The 13,369-nt window shown below is 35.8% G+C and overlaps 2 protein-coding genes across 2 annotated transcripts; both read left to right on the forward strand.

Annotated features, from left to right (window-relative positions):
* The first annotated feature begins 312 nt into the window (after window positions 1-312).
* LOC126689312 (uncharacterized) lies at window positions 313-9,344 on the forward strand. The gene is made up of 9 exons (XM_050384471.1): window positions 313-729; window positions 1,567-1,628; window positions 2,879-2,933; window positions 3,249-3,347; window positions 3,778-3,864; window positions 5,422-5,538; window positions 7,988-8,080; window positions 8,377-8,407; window positions 8,913-9,344. The coding sequence occupies exons 1-9, from the start codon at window positions 634-636 to the stop codon at window positions 9,095-9,097; spliced, it is 825 nt and encodes a 274-aa protein (XP_050240428.1). The 5' UTR covers window positions 313-633; the 3' UTR covers window positions 9,098-9,344.
* A 1,542-nt stretch (window positions 9,345-10,886) lies between these two features.
* On the forward strand, window positions 10,887-11,649 carry LOC126689314 (uncharacterized). Its single transcript, XM_050384474.1, has one exon. It carries the CDS (start codon window positions 10,889-10,891, stop codon window positions 11,414-11,416), a length of 528 nt encoding a protein of 175 aa, XP_050240431.1. The 5' UTR covers window positions 10,887-10,888; the 3' UTR covers window positions 11,417-11,649.
* The last annotated feature ends 1,720 nt before the right edge of the window (window positions 11,650-13,369 follow it).

The raw sequence follows: 13,369 nt of genomic DNA on the forward strand, positions 1-13,369 counted from the left end.
AAAATTGTAGCTAAACAAATAAACTTAAAAAAAAAAAACTAATTCAAGCTCGCAATTTTCCTCTTTTATCTTCGTCATTCTTTTTTTTTTTTTTTTTCCTACTAAATCATTTTCTTATATCTTCACCTTTAAGCAAAGTGCAAATTTTATTAAATTTGATCTAAAAATAAATTAGCAAAAAAAAAAAAAAAAAAAAAAAAACCCAAAGAGAAAATAGCAGTGTTCTCTCTCTATGGGCCCATTGCAAACTTTTCCTGTTTCCACGTTTAAGTATAGTGCTTAGTTTAACCCAACAAACGATCACACGCAATGCAAACGGGTGTGTATATATATATCTGTGAGTCAGAGACGCAAAGACTGAGAGACAGAACGAACATTTTTGTTTGAGGCCTCGCATTATTGTTGTTGTTACTTGGAAAATTGATAACATTAAAGCCAAATTATCCAAATCTACTGTGCATTTTTTTTGGATTTTTTCCGAGTGTTACAAAAAAAATCTCAAACAAAACCAAATAAAAGGTGAAAAATCTGGCAAACCTTGGTGGATTGAGGGCTCGCTTGTCGCTGAAGCAAGCAATCTCCGACTACAGCGTTGACGACGAGGAGTGTAGGCCTTGGCGTCGCAGGCTTTTCATGGCGTTCACATGGGGTTCAGCGCTCAGGATCACACTTATCTTACTCCTCTTCGCTGCGGTGGTCACCGCTTGTTTCACTTTCCCCATTGAAAAGGTACAATTTTTTCATCTGGGTCTCTGTCATTTTTGCATTTTGAGGATCTTTTGTGGGTTTCTTGTGTTTGTGTCAGATTTGGTGAAATTGGTTAGTGGGTATTTTTGTTTAGTTTTGTTGTGTGGGGCGTTTGTGAATCTTTTGGATTTTGGGTTAGGATAGGTTGGGGTTTCAGATCAATTAAGGGAGTTTTTTTTGAGTTTGTAAGCAATTTGCTGGGATTGGATTGAAATCTGAGCTGATGTTTCTGTCCCTGAATGGTCATTTTTTGAGTCACTGCAAATTAAAATTTAGAACAGAAGGAAGATTAAAAAAACCCCCCAATTTTATGGGGATATAATTTCACTTTGAAGTAGGCATGTAATTCTGTACCCAGTTTGATTTTTTAATTGCAAAAGAGTTCATTTCCTATCATGAAAAATTGTATGGCACTTTGGTATTCAGGCTGTCTACAGATAAAGGTATCAGCTTGGTCGCAAAACCTAGTTCATATTCTTATGCTAGCTTCAGTTTCTAAGTTTGATATAATTTGGATTCCTGAAAAGGATAGTGCTTTGGTACTATGTAACTATATCAGAGCCTGCAATCTCAGTCTACAGTCTTGCATTTAAATCATATTTGACAATGTAGTATGTTTATGTTAGGGTGTGTTCTTCTACTCTATAGCATCTGTTCTTCTATTTTGTTGGTTGCAACAAGAGTGTTTTATTGTGGATCTCGTCCTTGATAAACATTATATCCTGAACATTCTGGAAACCTTTTTTTTTTTTATATTATAAAAGCTTTACAATATTTTTTGAGTAAGAAAAAGGTTTACGCATCATCTGCTTTCTGCAGATTCTGAAGAACTTCTTATTATGGGTTGAGCAAGATCTTGGACCTTGGGGTCCACTTGTGCTGTAAGTCAATTGCAAACTTCTAATGCTTAGTGATTCACTATTCTACTTTGCATCAAATGGTAATCTTGATTTTTGGCTCCTGTCTTTGGGAATAAGGTTCTTAACTCTGATATAATTGCAAATCACATTTTTATTGTACTCATCGCTTAAGTGGGAATCCCTGTTATAGATGGCACATGTTAGAAGGGCTGTTTGAAGAGTTCAATTAATTATTGGCCTGAAGTATATTCTTTGTAAATTTTTTCCTAATAGTTTTATGCAACTATGCTTGCAGAATTTTAATCCTATTTTGATGTTTCATGGACTGTTTGACAGTCTGATCTGGCCAGCTTAAAAATGGTCGATAATACATATTCTGAAAGTTGTGATTAACCAATTTTGCTTCCCCTCCCCTCCTTTAAAAAAAACTAGATCCTATATGTGTGTGAATGATATTAATGAGTTCGTAAATTATCTACTTGTTATATCACATGGATATCCAAACCGAAGTTGGCCACTTATGATACTAATGGAAAAACAATTTTGAACTAGATTGCTTAATCGAACCCAACTTGAACCAACCTGCTGATTATGTTATGTTGGGATTATGGAAAACTATATTATATTTGGAACATATATGCTGATTTCGAACTTCATTTAATTTATTTGTCATTGATTAATTTGGTTAGGGATGTTCAGAAGACTGACTTGAATCTAACCCTTTCGATTGGAAATGGTGCTATAGAACGAAAAAGTTATTTTGCTTAATTGAAATTTTTTGAGAGACTGGCCCTTTTTGTTATTAAGATTAATGGTTAAGTTTAAGTTTATGATTTCGTTTCCTTGACAAGTCTGAGCACAGATGAGTTCATAGTTCAATAGTTTTAGGAATTAAAGTCTTATGCGGACTGGATATTAATAAGTGGTTTCTCATTTGTTTCTTTGACTTTCAAGTTTGCTTCGTGATTCCTCTAAACTAAATTAAAGAGCTTTGATTTCTCTGTTATTTATGCTATTAATTTAAAGGGCATGAAGTAAAAGAACCCTATCATCGAGATCTCTATGAAACACCCGATATTTTGGAATAGTAATATGCACATTTTTTATGCGAAATCTTCATGATTTCTCAGCCTTTTAGTCAATCAGGAAATATTTAGGCATGGTGGATTGCTTACTTAAGCATTAAACTGGTTCTCTGAATAATGAATAACTTAATGCTGGATGTTGATTTTTGTTAACCTTTTAACTCTACTCTTTTGGATAATTGGCAGGGCTGTTGCATACATTCCCCTGACAGTCTTGGCAGTTCCAGCATCAGTACTAACTGTAAGCAATATCCCCAATTGCAATGCTTTAGCAAACCCTTACCCAACTTCAATGATACTAGTATCTTTTCTTTTCTTTTTATTTTTTTTGGAAGCATTATGATTTCTTTTAAAAAAATTGAATATGCTCAAAAATAGCAAATGATGGTATCGACTTATGTTTCTCATAAGCATTTCCCTTTGCAGTCCTGTCTCATTTTCTGTTCATTTCTGAATTTTCTAATTGTGAAAAGCATTAGTTAAGCTACCCCCCTTCCCCTCCCCCACCCAAAAAAAAAAGAGTGCTGCCTTATCTGATCTTCTCTCCATGTTTCAGCTTGGTGGTGGTTATCTTTTTGGGCTGCCCGTGGGCTTTGTGGCTGACTCGATTGGTGCCAGTATTGGTGCAGGGGCTGCATTTCTTCTTGGAAGAACAGTAAGTCTTTGACTGTTTAGGTGGCGCATATTTGCTAGTATTTTAGTTCCACTGGATGGTCGATTGTACATGCTGATAGAGAGAGAGGCACCTCATTTATTAAAATTTCATATACTGTTTGTCAATACTACAAATTCAAACGATAAGATCCCCAATGAGTTCTAACTCAACTGGCACCTCCTCCCCTTATAAGTTCTAGGTGGAGAGTGAGGTCATGGGTACAAGACCCATTGGGTGTATTTGTAACTTAACAATCAAGGTCATGAAAGGATCTTACCAAACTAATTTTTTGTTTTTTTCCTCTAATGTTCAGATTCTTTTTTTTCTTGTGGTGTTTTATTCCGTTTTTCAGCTGTACAATTTATTTTGGAGTTATTTGTTTTATACTTATGCATATGGGGTAAATATGTTTATCTTGATTCCTGCACAGATTGGAAGATCATTTGTTATTTCCAAGTTGAAGGATTATCCACAGTTTCGGTCAATTGCGATTGCAATTCATGGTTCTGGATTCAAGGTTTGTAAAATTCATATTTCTCTTAGAACTGATTTTTGTTTCTTATATACAGGAAAAAATAAAAAATAAAAATGAGATAAGTATAATCATTGATAAATGTCTAAAAAAGAAGTTGTTGAGGTTAGGACTTAGGAGGATGAGGGATAAAAGTATGTTAATAATACTTGTCCTAGGAGAAGAAAAAATTAACATAATTAGTGCATATGCTCTTCAAATAGGACTGGAAGGATCCATTGAGCAAAAGTTTTGAGAGTACATGGATAAATTGATTCAAGGGTTACCAAATTAGGAAAAGATTTTTATTGGAGGAGACATGAATGGTCATGTTGGAAAAGTGGATAGTAGGTGTTGTAAAGGTTGTAAGGTGATACTTGGAGAGAGCGTAGCCACGCAACATAGGGTGGTGGTACTAGATATTTGTATTGGAAGATGGAAAAGAAGAGGTATTAGACTAATAAATTTAATGATTAGGTGGTGGGGTTTCAAGGGAGAGAATCAAAAATGTATTTAAAGATAAAATGACAAAAGAAGGCAAGTGGAATTTAGGCGAAGATGTTGATTAGATGTGGAATGAAATGGCTAGTTGTATTAAAAAAAAAGGCTAAAGACATACTTGGAGAGTCAGAAGGATGTAGGCGATCAACTAAGGAGACTTGGTGATGGAATATGGAGGTTCAGGCAGCAATTAGATTAAAGGAGATAGTTATAGAAGCCTACCTAGAGACAATGTTGCTTATAAAAATTATAATGTGGCGAAAGAGGGAGGCAAAAAAGGTTGTCCAGTAAATGTAAGTCTCATGATAAATTATATAGCAAGTTGGGGATGGAGGGAGAAAAGAATATTTATAAACTTGGTAAGACAAGGGAAATGAAACCAAGAGACTTGAATGGTGTTTGGTGCATTGAAGATGAAGAGCAAAGAGTCTTAGTAAAAGTAGAGCATATTAAAGAGAGATGGAACAGTTATTTTAATGGAAACGATATAAAAGACATGAAAGATTGGAGCAATATGGGTAACCCAATGGAGGATAGAAATCGTAGATTTGTTTGATGAATTAGGAAGACCAAGCTAAAGGATGGGAAAAAGCTATGGGACCAGATGAAATCCCCATTGAGGTTTGGAAGTGCTTGGGTGATGTTGGTTGACAAACATTTTCAATAAAATCTTAAGTGCAATTAACAAAATGCCTAGTAAGTGGAGGAGAAGTACTTTAATACCTATTTACAAGAATAAGGGGGATGATTAAAACTGTACAAATTATCATGAAATTAAACTTATCAGACACATTATGCAACTTTAGGAAATAGTGATTGAACATAGGTTAAGATATGAAACCACACCCTTACGTCCAAAAAAAGGGGGGGGGGGGGTGGAATATAAGATTTACTGTCAATTCATACATTTTGAAAAGTTTTATAAAAGGATGCCTAATGCCTTGTTGTTATTGTAAGTAACTTTGGCTTAAAATAACTCATCTCTAGAGTTGCTGCCTTGTTTTGTAATTTATTGTAAATGCACTACTGTTGTGTTCAAAATCTTCATTTCTCACTCTGCAGATTGTTTTGCTGCTTCGGCTTGTTCCCTTACTGCCATTTAACATGTTGAATTACCTCCTGTCTGTGACTCCCGTTCCACTAGGGGAATACATGCTGGCTTCCTGGTTGGGAATGATGGTATCTTTTTTGCACTTGAACTTTTACTTCTCATTTTTCAGTGATTAGCCGAATGATCTTTATGTGTTAAACATGCTTTATGGTCATCAGAAATTTTGAATATAAAGTAGAGGTTGCAGTTTAATATAGCTCAACTGGCACCTCCCTCTCCCATAATAATGAGATGGAGCATGAGGTTGCAGTTTCAAGACCCCATTGGGTGCATGTGTTAACTTACCCCTAAAAAGAGTCATCCTTTAGTTTAATATATATCACAAGGGAGTCTATGGATATATTTTGGCGATGGGGGGATAAATCTTTTTAGGGGCCAACATGCCGACTTTGTGAAGTAAAACAGAAATTTGGTTGGGCTGAGGGGGGCATTGCCGCCTTTTATTCTATTCCTTTTTTTGTTTGTGTTTGTGTGTGCGTGTGTGGAGAAGGCTTTGTCATCGAGGCAATGCAGTCTTCTCCATTGATTGTCCTCCGGGTCATGCAACTGAATCATGCAACACTACTTTTAATCCTGGTGTGCTGGGCGTGCATCTCTACTATGGTACTATAGTGATCATGCAACACTATTTTAGATGTTAGCCTTGTAGCTCTGTTTTCTTTCTTTTAGGGTATCTCATTGTGTACTTCCTGTGCACTCGGGTCTCAGGCTATGCCTCTTTTTTCTCTTAAATGAAATGTTATTTTACTTATCAAATAACAATGTAGTATAAAATTATTTGGGCACATAATATCTGAAGCAAATGGATGGGGATGATATTTGGCATGAGGACAATTCAAAAAGAGTATTTTTTTTGATAAGTAACATAAAAATTTTATTAAAAACACACAGCCCAGTACATAGGAAATGTACATAAAGGCAAAAACATCAAGAAACCAACTTACAATGATCTAGCAACACAGAAAGGGACATACAAGAAAAAGATGGTAAAACAAGACACCATTCGAGAAGAGTAAAAAAGAAGAAAGACTTAAACTCAATAATGGACCGTTCACGACCCTCAAAACTTCTAGAATTTCGTTCCCGCCAGATACACCACATCAAATAGTGTGGCACAAACCTCCAAATAACTATATTATGATGACGCCTGAAATTGCATGTCCAACAATCCAACTAGTGCACTACCCTTTGAGGCATCACCCAACAAATCCCAAACAAGCAAAAGATCATACTCCACATCTCATACGCTATAGGACAGTGAAGGAGGAGATGATCTACAGATTCCCCACACCTTTTGCACATAAAACACCACTCAAGGACAACAAAAAGCCTCTTTCGAAGGTTGTCTATAGTTAGAATCTTGCCTAAAGCCACAGTCCAAGGGAAAAAAGCTACTCGAGGAGAAACCTTCAATTGCCACACCATTTTCCAAGGGAAAGAAATGCCAGTAGAAGGGAGATAGAATGATAATACCCACTCACCTTGAAACCTTGACTGCTAGCTGGCTTCCAACAAAGATTGTCAGAACCAACACCCCGCACCTTTGTGGAATAGATCAAAACCATAAACAAATCCGGAGATTGTGATTCTTGATCATTCACTAAACGACGAAACTGAATGTCCCAAGAAACTCTCCCATTTGCAAAGCACATAACCTCAGAGACCGAAGCATCCCTTGTCTTACTAATATTATATAAATCTGGAAACGCCTCCTTAAGAGGACGATCCCTACACCACACATCATCCCAAAACTTCACGAGTTCCATCACCCACTTCATATTGAATGAACTTGGAAAAATTCCACCAGCCACTCCGAATGAAATTCCACAAACAAACACCATAAGCCCCAGACACAGATTTTGTGCACCAACCACCCCACTCATTCCCATACTTTGCCCCAATGACCCTTCTCCAAATGGCATCATTCTCCAAACCATAACACCACAACCATTTGGCTAATAAGGCAGAATTAAACCTTCTTAAACACCTAATGCCTAACCCTCCGTTCTTCACTAGCCTACATATCTTAAACCTCTCAAACACCTAAGTGAATTTATGCTCGTCCCCCATACCAGTCCAAAGGAAATCCCTTTGTAATTTCTCCATCCTTGCTTGGGATAGGGAAAAGAGAAAGGAAATACGTAGGTAGGCTAGAGAGTACTCTTAATAAGGGTAACCTTACCCCCCCTTATAAAGCTGCCTTGTTTGAGGGGTGCCCCAAATGCATGCAATGCGTCAATCAGCTAAGTGATGCATATGCAATTTTTCTTGTGTCTCAATCAACTAATTTGTTTATTTTATTTTATGTATATGGTCATCTAGGACAACTAAGATTTTCTTATTGAATCTTAGTTTTTCGAAGGCCTGTAAATTAAATAAAAATAAATACTTGTCTAAGTTTAACAATTGAGACATGCATACATGGAAGAGAGTTTGTATGTCCTGATATTGAAGTTATGAAGTATACTATCCAGTTTAAATGGTTTGTTGATGTGTTGGATATGGTTTCTGTTGCAGCCAATAACACTCGCATTAGTTTATGTTGGAACAACTCTCAAGGATCTTTCTGATGTAACACATGGATGGAGCGAGTTTTCGAAGACTCGTTGGGTAAGAGACTTGACATTTTTTTTTCTCTCTCCTCCCCCCGCCTCCTTTTTCTCCCAATTTAGGCATGTTAAGTTTTTATCCAGCCCAGCACATGGATACTGAAACTAGAACCATAGCCCATCTGATTGCCTACTGGCAACTCACAGAGGTATATATGTTCATAAAGGGCATGAAAGGTTCTTGCAGAGCAGATTTTATGTCTTAAGTGAGATTTAGGAAATAATGATGCATGCTTTCTCTCTCTCTTTTTTATAGCCTATTCTGATACATGTTCATTCTTTGTACTATGGATGCAGGCATTTATCATATTGGGCCTTGCAGTATCTGGTAAGTTGCAATCATCAAAACTCATGCATATGCACATGCCAGGGTTACCTTCTTATTTACAATGTCTATGAAAAAGCCCCACCTTTACACTTGTCAGTATATGTAACAATTCCAAATAAAATCATCAACTTATGTTTCTAGTAACTATGATGAAAAGAGGGTTTCAGCTTTCAAGGGACTAGCATGAGAAATATGAAGTGCACATTACAGGAACAATCTATAAACATTCAAAGTGAAATCACAAATGAAAATTCTAGTAAGGGGGAGGGGTGGTTGGGGGGAAGAAGAAGTGAAGGAGTCAGTTGTGTTGGTGAATGCCTGAAACATGTCACACAACAAGGTCCACCATGCATGAGTTGTGGGAAACGTGAGGCTGGTGGGCCCACATGTGCCCATATTGTTGTTGGTTTTTATTTTTTCGAAGAAAAAGAAAAAGAAAATAAACTAGTATTTGAATCTTCCCAATTCCTTAAGTCTTATTTATTTATTTTTGGCTTGTCTGCAGTGGTTTTGATGGTTTGTGTTACTAAAGTTGCCAAGGCTGCTTTAGAAAAAGCTTTGGCTGAAAATGAGGATATTGATGGCGTTTTAGCATCACCACAGCTACCCATTGTAGCTGAACCACCTGTGGATCTCAACCAGCCTCTCATAATCAAGATAGACCCTTCTGAAGACAATCATGAAAAATGAAATTAATGTTGTGTGTAAATTCTTCCCCTACCTTCTTTTATAAGGCCATGTCTGTCTTATTATTTGCGGCATTTGGAGCTTTTGATCCATGATCTGTATAGTCCCTTCTTTTAGTAATTTAGTTTCAACAGAAATGGCCGATTTTAAAATTAAGAATGTACTATAATTCAAGTGTAGCTCGTGTCTGAAATTGGAAAATAAAGGTCAAAGGAGTTAATGAAAGTATGGATTTGAACTTTGAATTTTACTTGGTATTTGGCTTTGTTTTGATAAAACTCTCTCTCTCTCTCTCTCTGTGTTTTGACAATACACACTCTCTCAAAAGTACCTATAACATTAATCCAACCGTGCATTTGTCAATAGCAGAACATATTGCTCTGGTCAGTCCACGTGAAAGGAGCAGGTTCTGTATTTGGCCATTATGGGAAATAATGTCTATTTCCCCACAATGTTTTATCGTTTGTCATATATCTATAAAAATGAGTAGAAATTCAGATTTCTAAATAAAGATTTAAGTAATAAGATCAAGCAAACAATATGATATCTCGTGCTTAATTAGTGAGGCTTGACATGATTCTTGTTGGATTTTTGGGTTTGCTCATATGACCCTGCGCGATATTAGTAATGATTGATTTGGATCATTAAGCACATCCAAATTTCCGATCAGAACAGTATTCTGGATTAAAAGTCCTTATACAAATACTCATTTGTGAACTTATATTTACTAATCTACTATCATTCAAACGAGTCTTTTCACTTTGGTAGATTGATTACCAAGTCATTGAATTACTTTTGCTTACCAGTGGATCGGAAATTTCGTGCTGAATTAATGCCACTGTTGGATATGAGCTGGATTGTAATGATGTTGGAGGATTGTGAAGTAGACAGCCTGAAAATTTAACCTTTGGTGGATTCTAAGTTTTGTTAGTTTGAAGTGTTGTATTTCTTGTAACAAACAATAGGAGTTAATGGATGGATTTAGAGTAGGTATTATTGGTAGTATTGAGTGTTTAGGGATAACAAAAGGCATCACTTGATGGACCGTGTGTTGACCAAAATCCATACCTTTTTATTTTTATGTAACATTTAGTTCATGTTTTGCGTCACAAGCTTTTCAAGTTACAACCACAAGGTTGCATCCTTGGATACATGCCACTATCATCAACATTCAACAACCATGGCAACATGTTCATCATTCATCTGGATTTTGGTGGTCCAATTATGAACTTGGTGACAGTGGCTCACCGACTAGATGGTGGATGGTGCGTTACAAAATGCAAGCACTTAAATGCTGGAGCAATTTTTCTGGGGAAGAAAAGTCGTCTGTTTGAAACTTGGAATTGGAGTAATTCAAAAGTAACCCTAATGATGAAAGGTGAAGCAACATCATGTAGTGTCTCATCATGAACCTTTGAATTGCAAAGTGGATGCTATTAGTTTTTGTGGCTTTTTCCTTTCCAAAGAAACAATGGAAAAGCCATTCTCCGTCATTTTTTCTTTTTTTAAAATTTTGTTCCTACATGTTACCTTTCCCACTGCCTTCTTGTGTGCAATTTTGGGGGGTTTGGGACCCTACCATTTCTTAGTGAAAGGGCTAACAATATTCCAAACTTTATATGGTACGACTCCCATTTATCATCTATATCTAGCCTAATATGATCAGAACCACAAATACAATGACTGCCTCTTGGATGGGCCACAGCCTGAAAATCTCAGCCATTGGTATAATAATAATAGTACACACACTGATGACTGAACTTTATGGGGTCCATACCTTATTATATATAAGCTATGATTAGTGAGTGTTACACAAAAATGCATGTTGCTCCAAAGTTAAAGGTAGCCAGAAATTCCAAGCCCTTCTGTGGAAAAATGCCAGGATTCAGCATTTTTCCATTTGGTGGTTGCTTTGATGGATGCCGTGACCACACTCAAGCCTCAGGATTTGGCACAAGGATCTGGAACCTAAGCGACCGGCCTGTGGAATTGCAAATAAGGGTGGGATCAATATTGAAGAAGGTTCATACTTTGAAGCCAGGCTTTTCTAAGAGACTGAAATGCAAGAGCATATACAAAGCTTATATGCCTGGTAAGAGTGGCATTAGTAATGGGGGAATGAAGAGCTTGCTGTATTACTATGATGAGACATGCCACCCTTATGTTTGGATAAATGACACTGGTGGTGACTCATTAAGGATGGTCAAGCAACAGTATATTAGTCTTGATGACCTGAGAGACTACTCTGAGATCAGAGTCTTTAGGGACCATCAGAGAGGCTGCATATCTGTGCGCAAGAAAGCTAGGCCAGATATTTGCTAAATATTCTTTCCAAGTCTCAACTAATGGCAGGTCTGAGTGATATGTGTTGGTAATGACAGTAGAGCTTGTTTTCTTTGCTCTTTGTTGTTTTTTCTCTTTTCCTTTGGATCTTCTTTTGCTTCTTGTTTTGTGAATGTATTTGAAAGAACTCAGATGGTAGTCATATTATTGTATGTACCAAAGTATTCTGCAGAATGAAATAGTGCAGATGTTGGATCTGGTTTTCTTACCAATTCAGTTTAGTCCCAAAAATTAAAAATGTTCCTTCTTGCTCTTTTGGTGAATAGATCTTGCAAAAGCAGTACTTATAAGTTATAAGTTTATGTGAGACTGTATTTGGCTAGTATATGCTGGGATCTTTCTGGCATGTAGAGAATGAAAATGTATACTATAATTTACTGCCAAAAAAAAAAAAAAAAAAGGGAAGATTTTTAGGTCTGTAATGCACATTTATCAAAAAATTTCTTCAACTTATTTATGTATGTATGTTGCTAACATAGGTGTCCAGGGCCCTTAGAGAACTTGCCTAATTTTCAAGTGAGTGTAAGCCTCCCATCCCATCACACGCATTGGATAATTATAGGGAGAAATATCTGCTTCAAGGTATTATCTAAGAGACTAGAGAAGTCTAGAACACAAAAAGTCATGAATCACATGAGGCCTATAAACCACTAGTTTAATGAATGGATTCAATGCACTGTGATTTCCACTTAAAATTCCAAGAGAGGGACACCATAGTTTGAACTTAGAGGGATTTCTCTGAGTCTTTGCTTAATGAAATAATGGAGGTGAGAGCTATAGAGAGTGACATCGGATGTAGCCTACATAATGGATAATTACACTCTACCTATTTTTGTGGCTTGGGCCTAATTTAATTTGGCAACTTGCTTGTGGTTTGAAAAGTTGCATTTTACCTTACATGAAGTATAATTTCTTAAATAAAAAGTAGTCTACAAGTTCAAATCACTCTTTAAAACATAAACACTTGACAAAGAAAGATAGTAACCTCATGATAGTATGAATATATATTAAATTTATGAATAAAAGGAATACAATTAAACCTCAGGCAGGTAAAATTCAATCTAGCTACAAGGTCATAAATGGAATTCTTTTCCAAACTACAAGGGTAAAGGGTAGAGCATAATTAACGTTATGAGTTATGATCATGACTGTTTAGGTGGGAAGAAAGAGAGTTACACTTGTGGCCATGATGACAAATAATGGCCTTTGGATTTTGGAATGATTTAGCGCATAAGATTGATGACAATTAGCATGCAAGTAAGGTTGATAATGGTGCTGCTTAGTCTTTTTTTTGGGCTGAGATTAGCCATTTTTCATTTATATATATATATATATATATATATATATTTCCTCTTCATTTTTACATACTTGTCTTAGATTAATGTTTTTAGTTATAATACAATTTTTAAAAAAAAATTAAGTTTCAATTTATGATGTCCGCTTTTAATAATAATTGACACCAATTGATTTTTGATGTAAGTTGGGATCAAACTTCAAATTTCTTATTGAATGACAAGAAATTTTACTAATTGAATTAATTGAGCTTAAATGTGCTTTCTAATTATGCTTTTAGCAACAAATGGCTAAAAATGGTGTAACATATAGTGTTATTTGCCTAAAATAAATAAGTAAAACTTATGTACATTTTCTTTGACTTATGACTTATATAGTAGTTTATGTTCTCTAATTAAAATCAATCAATTGTAGTGTTTGATGACATATAGTAGTTTCTAAGATCATATGATTGAGTTTTAATCGGAAAGCATATAGCATTAGAAAAAAAAAAAAAAAAAAAAAAAAAAAAAAAAAAAAAAAAAAAAAAAAAAACCAAACAAACAAACAACCTTTACCTAAGTTTTATCTAAAATAAAACACCCTCACTTCAACGGAGTTGACTCATTTGAGTTGAGCCTTTCACACTTGCTCGTGGCC

This window comes from Quercus robur, chromosome 6 (genome assembly GCF_932294415.1).
Source record: "Quercus robur chromosome 6, dhQueRobu3.1, whole genome shotgun sequence".
Classification (NCBI taxonomy): domain Eukaryota; kingdom Viridiplantae; phylum Streptophyta; class Magnoliopsida; order Fagales; family Fagaceae; genus Quercus; species Quercus robur.